Source organism: Capra hircus, chromosome 2 (assembly GCF_001704415.2).
Source record: "Capra hircus breed San Clemente chromosome 2, ASM170441v1, whole genome shotgun sequence".
Taxonomy (NCBI): Eukaryota; Metazoa; Chordata; class Mammalia; order Artiodactyla; family Bovidae; genus Capra; species Capra hircus.
The window spans coordinates 45,989,050-46,003,698 of NC_030809.1; the positions used below are offsets into that span (position 1 = coordinate 45,989,050).

At 39.6% G+C, this 14,649-nt stretch overlaps 1 protein-coding gene across 2 annotated transcripts in view; it reads left to right on the top strand.

Moving 5' to 3' along the window:
- TRAK2 (trafficking kinesin protein 2) overlaps window positions 1–14,649 on the top strand; it is an 84,896-nt gene that overhangs the window by 47,939 nt on the left and 22,308 nt on the right. For both annotated transcript variants that reach the window (XM_018060883.1, XM_005676369.3), the window contains exons 5-6: window positions 6,539–6,615; window positions 8,105–8,221. In XM_018060883.1, the coding sequence (XP_017916372.1) occupies window positions 6,539–6,615; window positions 8,105–8,221 (194 nt within the window). The remainder of the gene's footprint in view (window positions 1–6,538; window positions 6,616–8,104; window positions 8,222–14,649) is intronic.

Genomic DNA, 14,649 nt, shown 5'->3' on the forward strand with positions numbered 1-14,649 from the left:
TTCTCTGGAGTTAAAACCTCAAAACCTGTCTGTAGTTACCAGGAGCTATTCCAGCTTTTACTCTGTCATGCAGGAAATGTTTGTGTTTCATTTTTGCTTTTGTTTTTTCATGTGGAAGAATTGGAGAGTGATGAAAGATCAGAAATCTTTAAAAAATTAAATAATTGTGGCAAAAACTCTAACCTTGAAAAAGGATATTTGAGAGAACTATTCAGGCACCATCTCATGTAAATAACAGGGATGTCAAAATGGGTCAACATTGGCATTTTCCATCCTGAAAATGACTGGGGGGAGTTGGTGTAAAACTATGTATTATAAAGTAAGAATTAGTGGAAAAAAATAGAATTAGTGAAGAAAAAACATCTCCCCCATGTTTTTTCAGGAACATTAGATTCTCTGAATATTAAACAAAAACATTGAACATTAATTAACAACCTTCATAAACCAAAGCTGTTCTGTAAAAATGTTTATCATCTCTCTGATGAATAATTCTTTCTTAGACTGGAAACAAGCACAGAACATTGGTAATTTCTGTACCATTTTGCATTTTTATTTTAACCTCTGAGAACTGAAGGGAAAGTAGAATTTGATAGGATTAATTATAATAAAGTTAGTCTGTTTGGCCCTGCATTCGTGGTCACAGAATTAAAGTGAAGAATTAGTCTATTGCTTTGAAAGCATTTATTCATCATGCCTAAATGCCAAGAGAACACTTAATAACCTTGCCCTGAGTGCTTTTGGAATCATTCCAAGCAGCCTATCTTTATCAGGAGTATTGTGTTACCGAAAAGAAGACAGAACTGATTAGGCTACAGAGAAGAATCCTTTGTGTTCCTTTATCAATTGAGCAACTCTGTGCAGTTGAGGTAGCCCAGCCATTGGCCTTGGTGGTCTACAGACTAAACAAACTGGAGAATTCTGGTTGCTTTATCTAACTTTTTTGTCATAATAAATACTCAAGCATTTGAAAATTCATTTTTCCCTTTTGGAGCCTTTTAAGAAGAGCTGCTGATTTCAGTGTTGACCATCTGGTGATGTCCATGTGTAGAGTCTTCCTTGTGTTGTTGGAACAGGGTGTTTGCTATGACCAGTGCGTTCTCTTGGCAGAATTCTATTAGCCTTTGCCCTGCTCCATTCTGTACTCCAAAGCCAAATTTGCCTGTTACTCCAGGTGTTTCTTGACTTCCTACTTTTGCTTTCTAGTCCCCTATAATGAAAAGGACATCTTTTGGGGGTGTTAGTTCTAGAAGGTCTTGTAGGTCTTCATAGAACCGTTCAGCTTCTTCAGCGTTACTGGTCAGGGCATAGACTTGGATTCCTGTGATATTGAATGGTTTGCCTTGGAAACGAACAGAGATCATTCTGTCATTTTTGAGATTGCATCCAAGTACTGCATTTCAGACTCTTTTGTTGACTGTGATGGTACTCCATTTCTTCCAAGGGATTCCTGCCCACAGCAGTAGATATAATGGTCATCTGAGTTTAATTTACCCATTCCAGTCCACTTTAGTTTGCTGATTCCTAGAATGTCGATGTTCATTCTTGCCATCTCCTGTTTGACCACTTCCAGTTTGCCTTGATTCGTGGACCTAACATTCCAGGTTCCTATGCAATATTGCTCTTTACAGCATCAGACTTTGCTTCTATCACCAGTCCCATCCACAAGTGGGTGTTGTTTTTGCTTTGGCTCTATCCCTTCATTCTTTCTGGAGTTATTTCTCCACTGATCTCCAGTAGCATATTGGACACCTACCTACCTGGGGAGTTCATCTTTCAGTGTCCTATCTTTTTGCCTTTTCATACTGTCCATGGGGTTCTCAAGGCAAGAATACTGAAGTGGTTTGCCATTCCCTTCTCCAATGGCCCACATTCTGTCAGAAACAGTGGCTGAGTTTATTTTGGGGGGCTCTAAAATCACTGCAGATGGTGATTGCAGCCATGAAATTAAAAGACACTTACTCTGTGGAAGGAAAGTTATGACCAACCAGGACAGCATATTAAAAAGCAGAGACATTACTTTGTCCATAAAGGTCTGTCTAGTCAAGGCTATGGTTTTTCCAGTAGTCATGTACGGATGTGAGAGTTGGACTATAAAGAAACCTGAGCACCGAAGAATTGATGCTTTGAACTGTGGTGTTAGAGAAAACTCTTTAGAGTCCCTTGAACTGCAAGGAGATCCAACCAGTCCATCCTAAAGGAGATGAGTCCTGGGTGTCCATTAACTGATGTTGAAGCTGAAACTGCAATACTTTGGCCACCTGATGCGAAGAGCTGACTCATTTGAAAGGATCCGGATGCTGGGAAAGATTGAGGGCAGGAGGAGGAGGGGATGACGGAGGATGAGATGGTTGGATGGCATCACCAACTCAAAGAACATGGGTTTGGGTAGACTCCAACAATTGGTGATGGACAGGGAGGCCTGGTGTGCTGCGGTTCATGGGGTCACAAAGAGTCAGACACAACTGAGTAACTGAACTGAAGAAGAGCTGCTACTTTTTATTGCAAAGATAACATTTGTTCTTCATTGAAAATTAGCAAAAAGCTGACAAGAGAACAACAAATCAACTATAATCCATACTCAGAGATCATCACTATTAACATTTTAATGTATATTATTTCAGCCTCTCTTGTATATAGATATGTATAAATATGAGTACCTACGCTAGTATTCTTGCCTGGAGAATCCCAGGGACGGGGGAGCCTGGTGAGCTGTCGTCTATGGGGTCGCACAGAGTCAGACACGACTGAAGCGACTTAGCAGCAGCAGCAGCATAGATTTGAGTGCATGCTAAATCACTTCAGTCATGTCCAACTCTTTGTAACCCACCAGGCTCCTCTGTCCTTGGGATTCTCCAGGCAAGAATACTGGTGGGTTGCCATGCCTTCCTCCAAGGAATCTTCCCAATCCAGGGATCAAACCCACCTCTCTTAGGTCTCCTGCATTGGCAGGCAAATTCTTTCCCACTAGCACCACCTGGAAAGCCCATGTATAGATACACCCACACCTTGAAAACAAAATCAGGACCTATGTTGTTTTATAACTTGTGTTCACAGATAAATACTCTAATATTTCATCAGATAAGAGCCTTTTGATCTTGGTGGTACTATGGTAGAAAAAGCAACATGGTGTAAAGAGCCCATCATTGAGAATGAGCAGACCCAAGTGTTTTCTTAGGACCTTGTGAGGTGCAAGCTGCTATCACCTCCTTATTATATCTTGGCTTTGCCACTAATAGTTTGCTTTGCCATCTTGGACGTGTCACATAATTCCTCTCAGTCAGGTTTCCTCATATAAGAAAATGAGAACATTAAACGAGATATCTTCTTAAGGTTCAGCTTGTAATTATCAGACTATGACAGATGGTTAGCATTTATAGGAAATATATTTTAGTTTCTCCTCGCTAAAACATGTTATTCCAGACATTTCTGTAATTACTGGGTCCTTCATTTTCAATTCCCCTTTTATCATGTGTGACTTGTATCTCACAGTGTTATTACATTCTTAATTTACAGGTTTTACTTCAAATTAAATTTTCCACTTCATCAACTCTTGTCAGTCATATAATATAAGCCATGTCCTGCAGTTTTTAAATTAGTAGTATAAAAACTGTCTTTAACTGAGTTTCCAGGATTCCTGGCTCTTGCTTTGAGTGTTAATCCTGGCTCATTGGTTTTCATCCCTAGCTTCCCATCAGAACATCTGGCCTGTTTTCCTTACTACTTGTGGCCTGGGGTCCCTCGAAATGAACTCAGTTAGAATCTGCAGTTGAGACTCACTGCACTGTGTTACATTTGTCTTTGCAAACATTGGCTAGTGTTTTGTAGTTTAGAGTGTAGTTATATTGACTTGATTTTTCCCCCCCTCTATTATTGAGACTGGAAGTAGAAGAGACCACACACTGTATGTATCTGCCTTAATTTTTAATCTTTGTTCCTGAGCTGTGCTACCAAGTTAAACTGTGAAGATTCCTTAGGCCCAAAAGCCTATTTCTTTTATTCCTGTGTGGTTAAATTACAGAGCCATTTTATCTACTTGTAAATAAAAATTCTTTTGTAATAAAAATGTTTCTTTCCAGTTTTTTTTGTTTTTGTTGCTGCTGTTGTTAGTTTTCTTTTCAGTTTAAAACTTTTCCAGCAATCTCTTAATACTGACAACCCAGCACTTTGTTTTACTTTTAACTAGAAGTAAGACTATCATTAATAATTTGCTCTGGGTAATGGCTATTTTCATTTTGAGCAGTGAAGCTGGGAAGAAAAATTAAAGGCTCAGATTAAAGTAAAACTTGTCTACTGGTGTCTTTTGAGCAATCTTAAGTGTTAAGATGGGTCCAAGGAACTAAAGATAACTCAGTTTCTGCTGCCTAGTCAGTGTATTGTTTACAGAGAATTTTAAATCGGGGCTGTTTCATACATACCAGTTGTGTTTAAAAAGTATAGCTATGAATAGTTATATGATACCTAGCAGTTTATTAAATAATACTTAGTAAATTATCATATTTGAGCCTCCTAATTGCCTTGTGAGATGCTGTCACCTCCATATTATAAATATGAATCTGAATCTCAGAAGGGGTTCAAGATCACTCAAATACACGAATTCCGCTTCTCTGCTTCAAATCTCTGCTTTTTCACATTTCAGGGCAAACAAATTATAAAATCAGTCTAAATCAAACCCAATTCTGTTTCATTAATGGTCTCCAAAGTCAAAAGTTCATGTTAGGTAAAAGACCAGGACACCAAAAGAGTGTCTAACAGGCTTTTTAATGGTGAAGCGCTCCCGGGCGGGGTTTCTGGACCCGAACGAGGCAGGTCGAGGAAGTCCGCGCCCGGACCGTGTTGGGGGTGGTTTTTATACGTCCGTTTTGAGGGATGGTCAGGCTAGATGGACGGGGGTTCGGATAGGTCGCCAGGCCAAGGCTTAACGGGCTGACAGGTCCTTCTACGTGGCTGGGGTGGGGTGGCTTTAGCTGGCGAAGTGCGCTGTCATTGGTCCCCGGGATCTGGGAGTCTCCTTCCATTAGAGACCTGCCCCCCGGCGGAGGAGAGAGAGAAAGGGGCGGCCCATCATGGCCCCCGGGGTGCGACCTTACCGTTCCCTCTCTTATTATGCTTCATTGGCTTTAAAAAGGTATTGCTTATTGTGCTTTTGGAATCATTAGGGTCCTATCTGTTCTTTTCTTTGGAGCTAAATTAGTCAAGTGCAGGTCCTGAATTTATGGAGTGAAATAATGGATTTGAGTAATACAAGGAATATAATAGTATACAGTTCATTTTATAGCAAGGGCCTACCTATGATGAAGTTTATTGTAAAGAAAAAATAATTTTAAAGCTAAAAAGGGTTATGATTCACAATAAAACTACAAAAAGTCCTGCAAGTCCTATTCCTTATTTATTGATATTAACTCACATGATAGCGGATCACAGATGTTCAAAATAATCACAACAGAATTCTAATTAATTTCCTTTTACATTCAGTTCAGTTCAGTCACTCAGTCGTGTCCGACTTTGCAACCTCATGGACAGCAGCATGCCAGGTTTCCCTGTCCATCACCAACTATTGGAGCTTACTCAAACTCATCCATCCAGTCAGTGATGCCATCCAACCATCACATCCTCTGTTCCCTTCTCTACCTGCCTTGAATCTTTCCCAGCATCAGGGTCTTTCCCAAGAAGTCAGTTCTTCATATCAGGTGGCCAGAGTATTGAAGTTTCAACTTCAACATCAGTCCTTCCAATGAATATTAAGGACTGATTTCCTTTAGGATTGACTGGTTTGATTTCCTTGCAGTCCAAGGGACTCTCTCAAGAGTCTTCTCCAACACCACAGTTCAAAAGCATCAGTTCTTTGGCACTCAGCTTTCTTTATGGTCCAACTTGCACATTCATACGTGAATACTGGAAAAACCATAACTTTTAACTAGATGGACCTTTGTCAGCAAAGTAATGTCTCTGCTTTTAAATATTCTGTCTAGGTTGGTCACAGCTTTTCTTCCAAGGAGCAAGTGTCTTTTAATTTCATGGCTGCCATCACCATCTGCAGTGATCTTGGAGCCCAAGAAAATAGTCTGTCACTGTTTCCATTGTTTCCCCATCTATTTGCTGAAGAGATGGGGCCAGATGCCATGATCTTAGTTTTTTGAATAACTCCTCACAAACTCATCCCTCAATAACTTTAGATTAGGGTATAAAATGATTGGTAGTTCAGTTAATTCTCTGGCCTACATCTTCTAAAATGAGTGAGACAAAATTCCAGTCTTACCACAGAAAGAGAAGATAGTCAGGAGGTGACTACCCTGTGACCAGTTGATACTTTCTTAATTCATTGTATGATATACATTTTGTTTGTAGTAATTGGTCTGTCCTGACTGTCTAACGTGTGAACTATTTCTTTTCTTTTTCTTTTTTCACCTGTATTTTTATTCTCAATAACTTTTTGTAAAAGCCTGAGTTGTTTGTTGTGTTGTTATCTTTCAATTCTTATGAATATTTAAAACTTTGTGTTATTTCTATATCCTATAAACAGTTGTTTTAACTATCTTAGTTCTAGGCACAGACAGAGTGGAGCAGATGACCAAAACTTACAATGACATCGACATGGTTACACATCTCCTGGCAGAGGTAGGAATGTGTCCTTTTTCTCCAGTACAAAAAGTAAACCTTGAAGATCATTTAGGAGCTATTAAATTTGCACATCAATGAAGAATGATGATGTCTTTGCCCTAGGTTGTTCTGTATAAGGTTGTTACAGCTAGAACAACTCAAACCAACTGGCATTCCAAAGTAGAATGGCTCCTGAAGTTTATTTTTATAAAGTTGCACAGCACTTAATTGTTTATTGTTGTGTTATAATGATGCTGGCTGGCTTCACTGTCTTAGAAAAGCAATCTTTAAAAAAATATGTTTTCTTAAATAAATCCTTGCTGTCACTTACCCTGAAACAGAGCTCCCATTCAAGAAGCAGCTCGTTTGCAAATAAATACCAACAGTTTGGAGCACCTTCCCTTTTCTACTTTCTTTCAGGCTATTATCTGAGCCCTCTTTGTCCATGACATTTTTAGTATATATAGTGTATCTCTTCTGAGTGGTGGTCTTAGAGAGCTCTCCCTATGCTTAAAGTTCAGTTGATCTTATGGGAATTATCTTTCTCTTTGAAGTACCCTTCTCCTCACATGTCCCCCTCACCCTTGGCAGCTCCCCAGAATAATTTTGTATATGTCACTTAGCCTATATTGAAAATGAAATAAGTGGGCCTTGAAATTTAGAGATAACCCATCTACCAGTTTTCGTGTTACTGTGGAACAAAAAGAAGCTTAATTTTATTTGCAGTGATTAATGTGAGCATAACCAGAAACCATAAGGCACTTAGATATTTTAATATATTGATAGTTTTCCATCCTACAGAATACAAGCCTCACCCCTACCATATAGAGGGAATCCCTATGCCCTTGCTAAGTTATTGCCATCTACCCAGACAGAGTAACTCTTGGCTTGGGCCTCCCTTCATCATTACCACCGATTTCTTTAGACTCCCTTCTCTATACTCTAAGAAGAACCCTATAGCCTTGAAATGTCCAATCTGTTATATCCCCTATTTTATTTCATATCATGATCTTATACCAATTGACAATAGGCTTCTTGATTATGCTTTCTTCTGAGCCTCTGGCTCTGAATGCATACAAGCTTTGCCTTGATTTTCAACATGCCTACTGTATCATTACCCTGCTCAAAGACAAATGCATTCAACAAATATTTATTGGGCTTTTACTGTGGGTCAGACCCTGTCCTCATTTTTAAAGACTATATTAGTTTTCTAAGTTTCCAAAGTCATAAGTTTAAAGATAGAGTTGCTGTATCCTGATTAATATGATGATCAATAAATCTCACTTAATATTAAGAAATACTCTCTTGCATTTATAACTATGGTGGTCATCCATTTGACCACATATTTTAAACACCATTTGTGTGTCAGGCCCTGTATTCGTTTGTATGTCTGGGCATTAAAATGGACCTTGATGCTTTCTAGGACATTGCTTTTAATGACTGCAGGATTTCTAAACTACTACTTAATTTTGTCTGTACTCAAGAGATGTATTTGGTGTTTTAACAGAGGGATCGTGATCTGGAGCTAGCTGCTCGAATTGGACAAGCTCTCTTAAAGAGGAACCATGCCTTGTCTGAGCAGAATGAAACCCTGGAGGAGCAACTGGGACAAGCCTTTGATCAAGTATGTCTTGGATCAAGTATTTGCAGCATGAAACAGTTCGATTTGGGAAATGGAGAATTTATTTTCCCGGTGTCCCTGAAATGATGACAATAGGTAGACAGATAATACCAGCACATATTAACTGTTGGTATCCATTGAACTAACCAGTAGAGAAATTAAATGTTAATGTACAGAGGAGTACTCATGTGACTCTACCTTAGTCAATATAAAGTCTATATTGAGTACCTACAGTACTTGTGGCATCCTATTTAGATTCTAATGGCTTCCCTGATAGCTCAGTTGGTAAAGAATCTGCCTGCAATGCAGGACACCCTGGTTCAATTCCTGGGTCAGGAAGACCAGCTGGACAAGGGATAAGCTACCTATTCCAGTATTTTGGGGCTTCCCTTGTGGCTCAACTGGTAAAGAATCCACCTGCAATGCAAGAGACCTGGGGTCGACCCCTGGGTTGAGAAGATCCCCTGTAGAAGGGAAAGGCTACCAACTCCAATATTCTGCCCTGGAGAATTCCATGGACTGTATAGACCATTGGGTTGCAAAGTCTAACACTTTATCCTTATTCCTTCATGTAGACTTTTTGTATTATCTTATCTTAATGTTTTAAAATACACCCCAAAGTAATAGAACCCAAAGAAAGTATCTTTATTCAAAAACCCAAACAAGAAAAGGAAAAAAATTTTAATTTGTTATCTAGTTTCATTTACATTTTATATAAACACATCGTGTTTAGTAATAGTCAAGCCTTTGAGTTTAAACTACTAATTCCCTAGAATTAAAGTTGGTAAGTCATATAGAGTTACACAGCATAAAAATACAAACCTTTAGAGGTGGTTGGAAGATGGTGGAGGAATAGGACGGGGAGACCACTTTCTCCCCCACAAATTCATCAAAAGAACATTTGAACGCTGAATAAATTCCACAAAACAACTTCTGAATGCTGGCAGAGGACATCAGGCACCCAAAAAAGCAGCCCATTGTCTTCAAAAGGAGGTAAGAAAAAATATAAAAGATAAAAAGAGAGACAAAAGAGGTAGGTTCAGAGATCTGTCCCGGGAAGGGAGTCTTAAAAAAGAGAGAAGTTTCCAAACATCAGGAAACACTCTCACTGGCAAGTCTGTGGCGAGCCTTGGAACCTCAGAGGGCAACATAACCTGGAGGAAAAATAAATAATTAAACCCACAGATTCCATGCCCAACGGTAACTCTCAGCAGAGAAGCAACGCAGACCCCCGCATCTGCCACTAGCAAGCGGGGGCTGGGGAGGGGGGTGTGGGCTGCATTGCTTAGAGTAAGGACCAGGCCCGAATGCCCTAAGGGCAATCTGAGGGAACTAACATGAGATTGTAAACCAGACTGTGGGATAGCTAACCCGCGAAAAGCCCTAACGTAAGACACCGCCAGACCCGCTCACAGAACAAAGGACTGACTAGAGCTACGCAAAAAGCCCTAACCTAAGACACTGCCAGGTCCACTCACAGAACAAAGGACTGAGCAGAGCTAGCCGGCTGTGGACTGGCCCATACCCTGCCGGAGACAGGCAGGCGAGGGCAGCCAGAGCCGGAAGAGGGCAATAGCGGACACAGAGAGGCATCCTATACCAAACTGCAAGCAGGCTTCTTTGCTAACCAAGACTTCTTGGGATTCTGGACGGTCGACATCTGCCTGAGAAGGTGCATCGGATGTACACCCAGAAAACCGAGCGGCAGGGACGGGGGAGGCGATAAGTTACAGCAACTGCACTCACCAAACACCTGGTCACCTGAGCTGCTCAGACCTGGGAAGGGCACAAAACGCAGGCCCAACCGAGTCTGCACCTTTGAGGAGTACCTGAGTACCTGAACCTGAGCGGCTTAGACCTGGGAAGTGCATACAACCCAGGACCGGCCTCAGACAGTTCCTGGCAGAGCAACCTAGAGCCTAAGCAGTGTAGACAGGGAAAGCACACATGCCGTGAGAGGGGCAAACCCAGTGTGGCCAAGACACTGCGAGCGCACGCCAGTGTTATTTGTTTGCAGTGTTCCTCCCTCCCTACAGCACAACTGAACAAGGGAGCCTAAAAAGTGTCCACCACCGCCCCCTTGTGTCAGGGCGGAAGTTAGACACTGAAGAGACCAGCAAACAGAAGAAGCTAAAACAGAGGGAACCACCTTGGAAGTGACAGATGGAGAAGTCTTGAGCCTGCTGTAAGAATAAAACTGAAAAACAGAAGCAGGAGGCTTAAGTCCAAATCCTGAGAATACCAGAGAACTCCTGACTCCAGGGAACATTGATCGATAGGAGCTCATCAAACGCCTCCATACCTACACTGAAACCAAGCACCACCCAAGGGCCAACAAGTTCCAGAGCAAGACATACCGCACAAATTTTCCAGCAACACAGGAACATAGCCCTGAGCTTCAATACACAGGCTGCCCAAAGTCACTCCAAACCCATTGACATCTCATAACTCATTACTGGACACTTCATTGCACTCCAGAGAGAAGAAATCCAGCTCCACCCACCAGAACACCCACACTAGCTTCCCTAACCAGGAAACCTTGACAAGCCACCCGTTGAACCCCACCCACAGCGAGGAAACTCCACAATAAACAGAACTCCGTAACTGCCAGAATTCAGAAAGGCCACCCTAAACACAGCAACATAAACAAGATGAAGAAGCAGAGAAATACCCAGCAGGTAAAGGAATGGGATAAATGCCCACCAAACCGAACAAAAGAGGAAGAGATAGGGGATCTACCTGATAAAGAATTCCAAATAATGATAATGAAAATGATCCAAAATCTTGAAAACAAAATGGAGTTACAGATAAATAGCCTAGAGACAAGGACTGAGAATATGCAAGAAAGATTTAACAAGGACCTAGAAGAAATAAAAAAGTTAATATATAATGAATAATGCAATCAAAAACACTCTGGAGGGAACCAACAGTAGAATAATGGAGGCAGAAGATAGTGTAAGTGAGATAGAAGATAGAATGTTAGAAATAAATGAAACAGAGAGGAAAAAAGAAAAACAAAAGAAATGAGGACAATCTCACAAACCTCTGGGACAATGTTAAATGCCCCAACATTCGAATCATAGGAGTCCCAGAAGAAGAATATGAAAAGAAAGACCATGAGAAAATACTTGAGGAGATAATAGTTGAAAACTTCCCTAAAATGGGGGAGGAAATAATCACCAAAGTCCAAGAAACCCAGAGAGTCCCAAACAGGATAAACCCAAGGCAAAACACCCCAAGACATATTATTAATCAAATGAACAAAGATCAAACCCAAAGAAGAAATATTAAAAGCAGCAAGGGAAAAACAACAAATAACACACAAGGGGATTTCCATAAGGATAACAGCTGATCTTTCAATAGAAACTCTTCAGGCCAGGAGGGAATGGCAGGACATACTTAAAGTGATGATAAGAAAATAACCTACAGCCCAGATTACTGTACCCAGGCAAGGATCTCATTCAAATATGAAGGAGAAATCAAAAGCTTTACAGACAAGCAAAAGCTGAGAGAATTCAGCACCACCAAACCAGCTCTCCAACAAATCCTAAAGGATCTTCTCTAGACAGGAAACACAGAAAGGGTGTATAAACTCAAACCAAAAACAATAAAGTAAATCAACGGGATCATACTTATCAATAATTACCTTAAATGTAAATAGGTTGAATGCCCCAACCAAAAGAAAAAGACTGGCTGAATGGATACAAAAACAAGACCCCTACATATGTTGTCTAGAAGAGACCCACCTCAAAACAAGGGACACATACAGACTGAAAGTGAAGGGCTGGAAAAAGACATTCCACACAAATAGAGACCAAAAGAAAGCAGGAGTGGCAATACTCATATCAGATTAAATAGACTTTAAAACAAAGTCTGTGAAAAGATACAAAGAAGGATACTACATAATGATCAAAGGATCAATCCAAGAAGAAGATATAATAATTATAAATATATATGCTCCCAATATAGGAACAGCGCAATATGTAAGACAAATGCTAACAAGTATGAAGGGGGAAATAAACAATAACACAATAATAGTGGGAGACTTTAATACCCCACTCACACCTATGGATAGATCAACTAAACAGAAAATTAACAAGGAAACACAAACTTTAAAGGACAATAGACTAGTTAGACCTAATTCATATCTATAGGACATTTCACCCCAAACAATGAATTTCACCTTTTTCTCAAGCGCACATGGAACCTTCTCCAGGGTAGATCACATCCTGGGCCATAAATCTAGCATTGGTAAATTGAAAAAAAATTTAAATCATTCAAGCATCTTTTCTGACCACAATGCAGTAAGATTAGATCTCAATTACAGGAGAAAAACTATTAAAAATTTCAACATATGGAGGCTGAACAACACGCTGCTGAATAACCAACAAATCACAAAAGAAATCAAAATATGCATAGAAATGAATGAAAATGAAAACACAACAACCCCAAACCTGTGGGACACTGTAAAAGCAGTGCTAGGGGGAAGGTTCATAGCAATACAGGCATACCTCAAGAAACAAGAAAAAAGTCAAATAAATAACCTAACACTACACCTAAAGCAACTAGAAAAGGAAGAAATGAAGAACCCCAGGGTTAGTAGAAAGAAAGAAATCTTTAAAATTAAGGCAGAAATAATGCAAAAGAAAGAAAAGAGACCATAGCAAAAAATCAACAAAGCCAAAAGCTGATTCTTTGAGAGGATAAATAAAATTGACAAATCATTAGCCAGACTCATCAAGAAACAAAGGGAGAAAAATCAAATCAATAAAATTAGAAATGAAAATGGAGAGATCACAACAGACAACACAGAAATACAAAGGATCATGAGAGACTACTATCAGCACTTATATGCCAATAAAATGGACAACTTGGAATAAATGGACAAAATCTTAGAAAAGTACAACTTTCCAAAACTGAACCAGGAAGAAATACAAAATCTTCACAGACCCATCATAAGCATGGAAATAAAACTGTAATCAGAAATCTTCCAGCAAAGAAAAGCGCAGGTCCAGATGGCTTCACAGCTGAATTCTACCAAAAATTTCGAGAAGAGCTAACACCTATCCTCCTCAAACTCTTCCAGAAAATTGCAGAGGAAGGTAAACTTCCAAATGCATTCTATGAGGCCACCATCACCCTAATACCAAAACTTGACAAAGATGCCACAAAAAAAGAAAACTACAGGCCAATATCACTGATGAGCATAGATGCAAAAATCCTTAACAAAATTCTAGCAATCAGAATCCAATAGCACATTAAAAAGATCATACCTCATGACCAAATGGGCTTTATCCCAGGGATGCAACGATTCTTCAGTATCCGCAAATCAATCAATGTAATACACCACATTAACAAACTGAAAAATAAAAGCCATATGATTATCTCAATAGATGCAGAGAAAGCCTTTGACAAAATTCAACACCCATTTGTGATAAAAACCCTCTGGAAAGCAGGAATAGAAGGAACATACCTCAACATAATAAAAGCTACATATGACAAACCCACAGCAAACATTATCCTCAATGGTGAAAAACTGAAAACATTTCCCCTAAAGTCAGGAATAAGACAAGAGTGCCCACTCTCACCACTACTATTCAACATAGTTTTGGAAGTTTTGGCCACAGCAATCAGAGCAGAAAAAGAAATAAAAGGAATCCAAATTGGAAAAGAAGAAGTAAAACTCTCACTGTTTGCAGATGACAAGATCCTCTACATAGAAAACCCTAAAGACTCCACCAGAAAATTACTAGAGCTAATCAATGAATATAGTAAAGTAGCAGGATATAAAATCAACACACAGAAATCCCTTGCATTCCTATACACTAATAATGAGAAAATAGAGAAATTAAGGAAACAATTCCATTCACCATTGCCATGAAAAGGATAAAATACTTCGGAATATATCTACCTAAAGAAACAAAAGACCTATATATAGAAAACTATAAAACACTGGTGAAAGAAATCAAAGAGGACGCTAATAGATGGAGAAATATACTGTGTTGATGGATTGGAAGAATCAATATAGTGAAAATGAGTATGCTACCCAAAGCAATCTATAGATTCAATGCAATCCCTATCAAGCTACCAATGGTATTTTTTACAGAGCTAGAACAAATAATTTCACAATTTGTATGGAAATACAAAAAACCTCAAATAGCCAAAGCAATCTTGAGAAAGAAGAATGGAACTGGAGGAATCAACCTGCCTGACTTCAGCCTCTACTACAAAGCCACAGTCATCAAGACAGTATGGTACTGGCACAAAGACAGAAATATAGATCCATGGAACAAAATAGAAAGCCCAGAGATAAATCCGTGCACCTATGGACACCTTATCTTTGACAAAGGAGGCAAGAATATACAATGGAGAAAAGACAATCTCTTTAACAAGTGGTGCTGGGAAAACTGGTCAACCACTTGTAAAAGAAT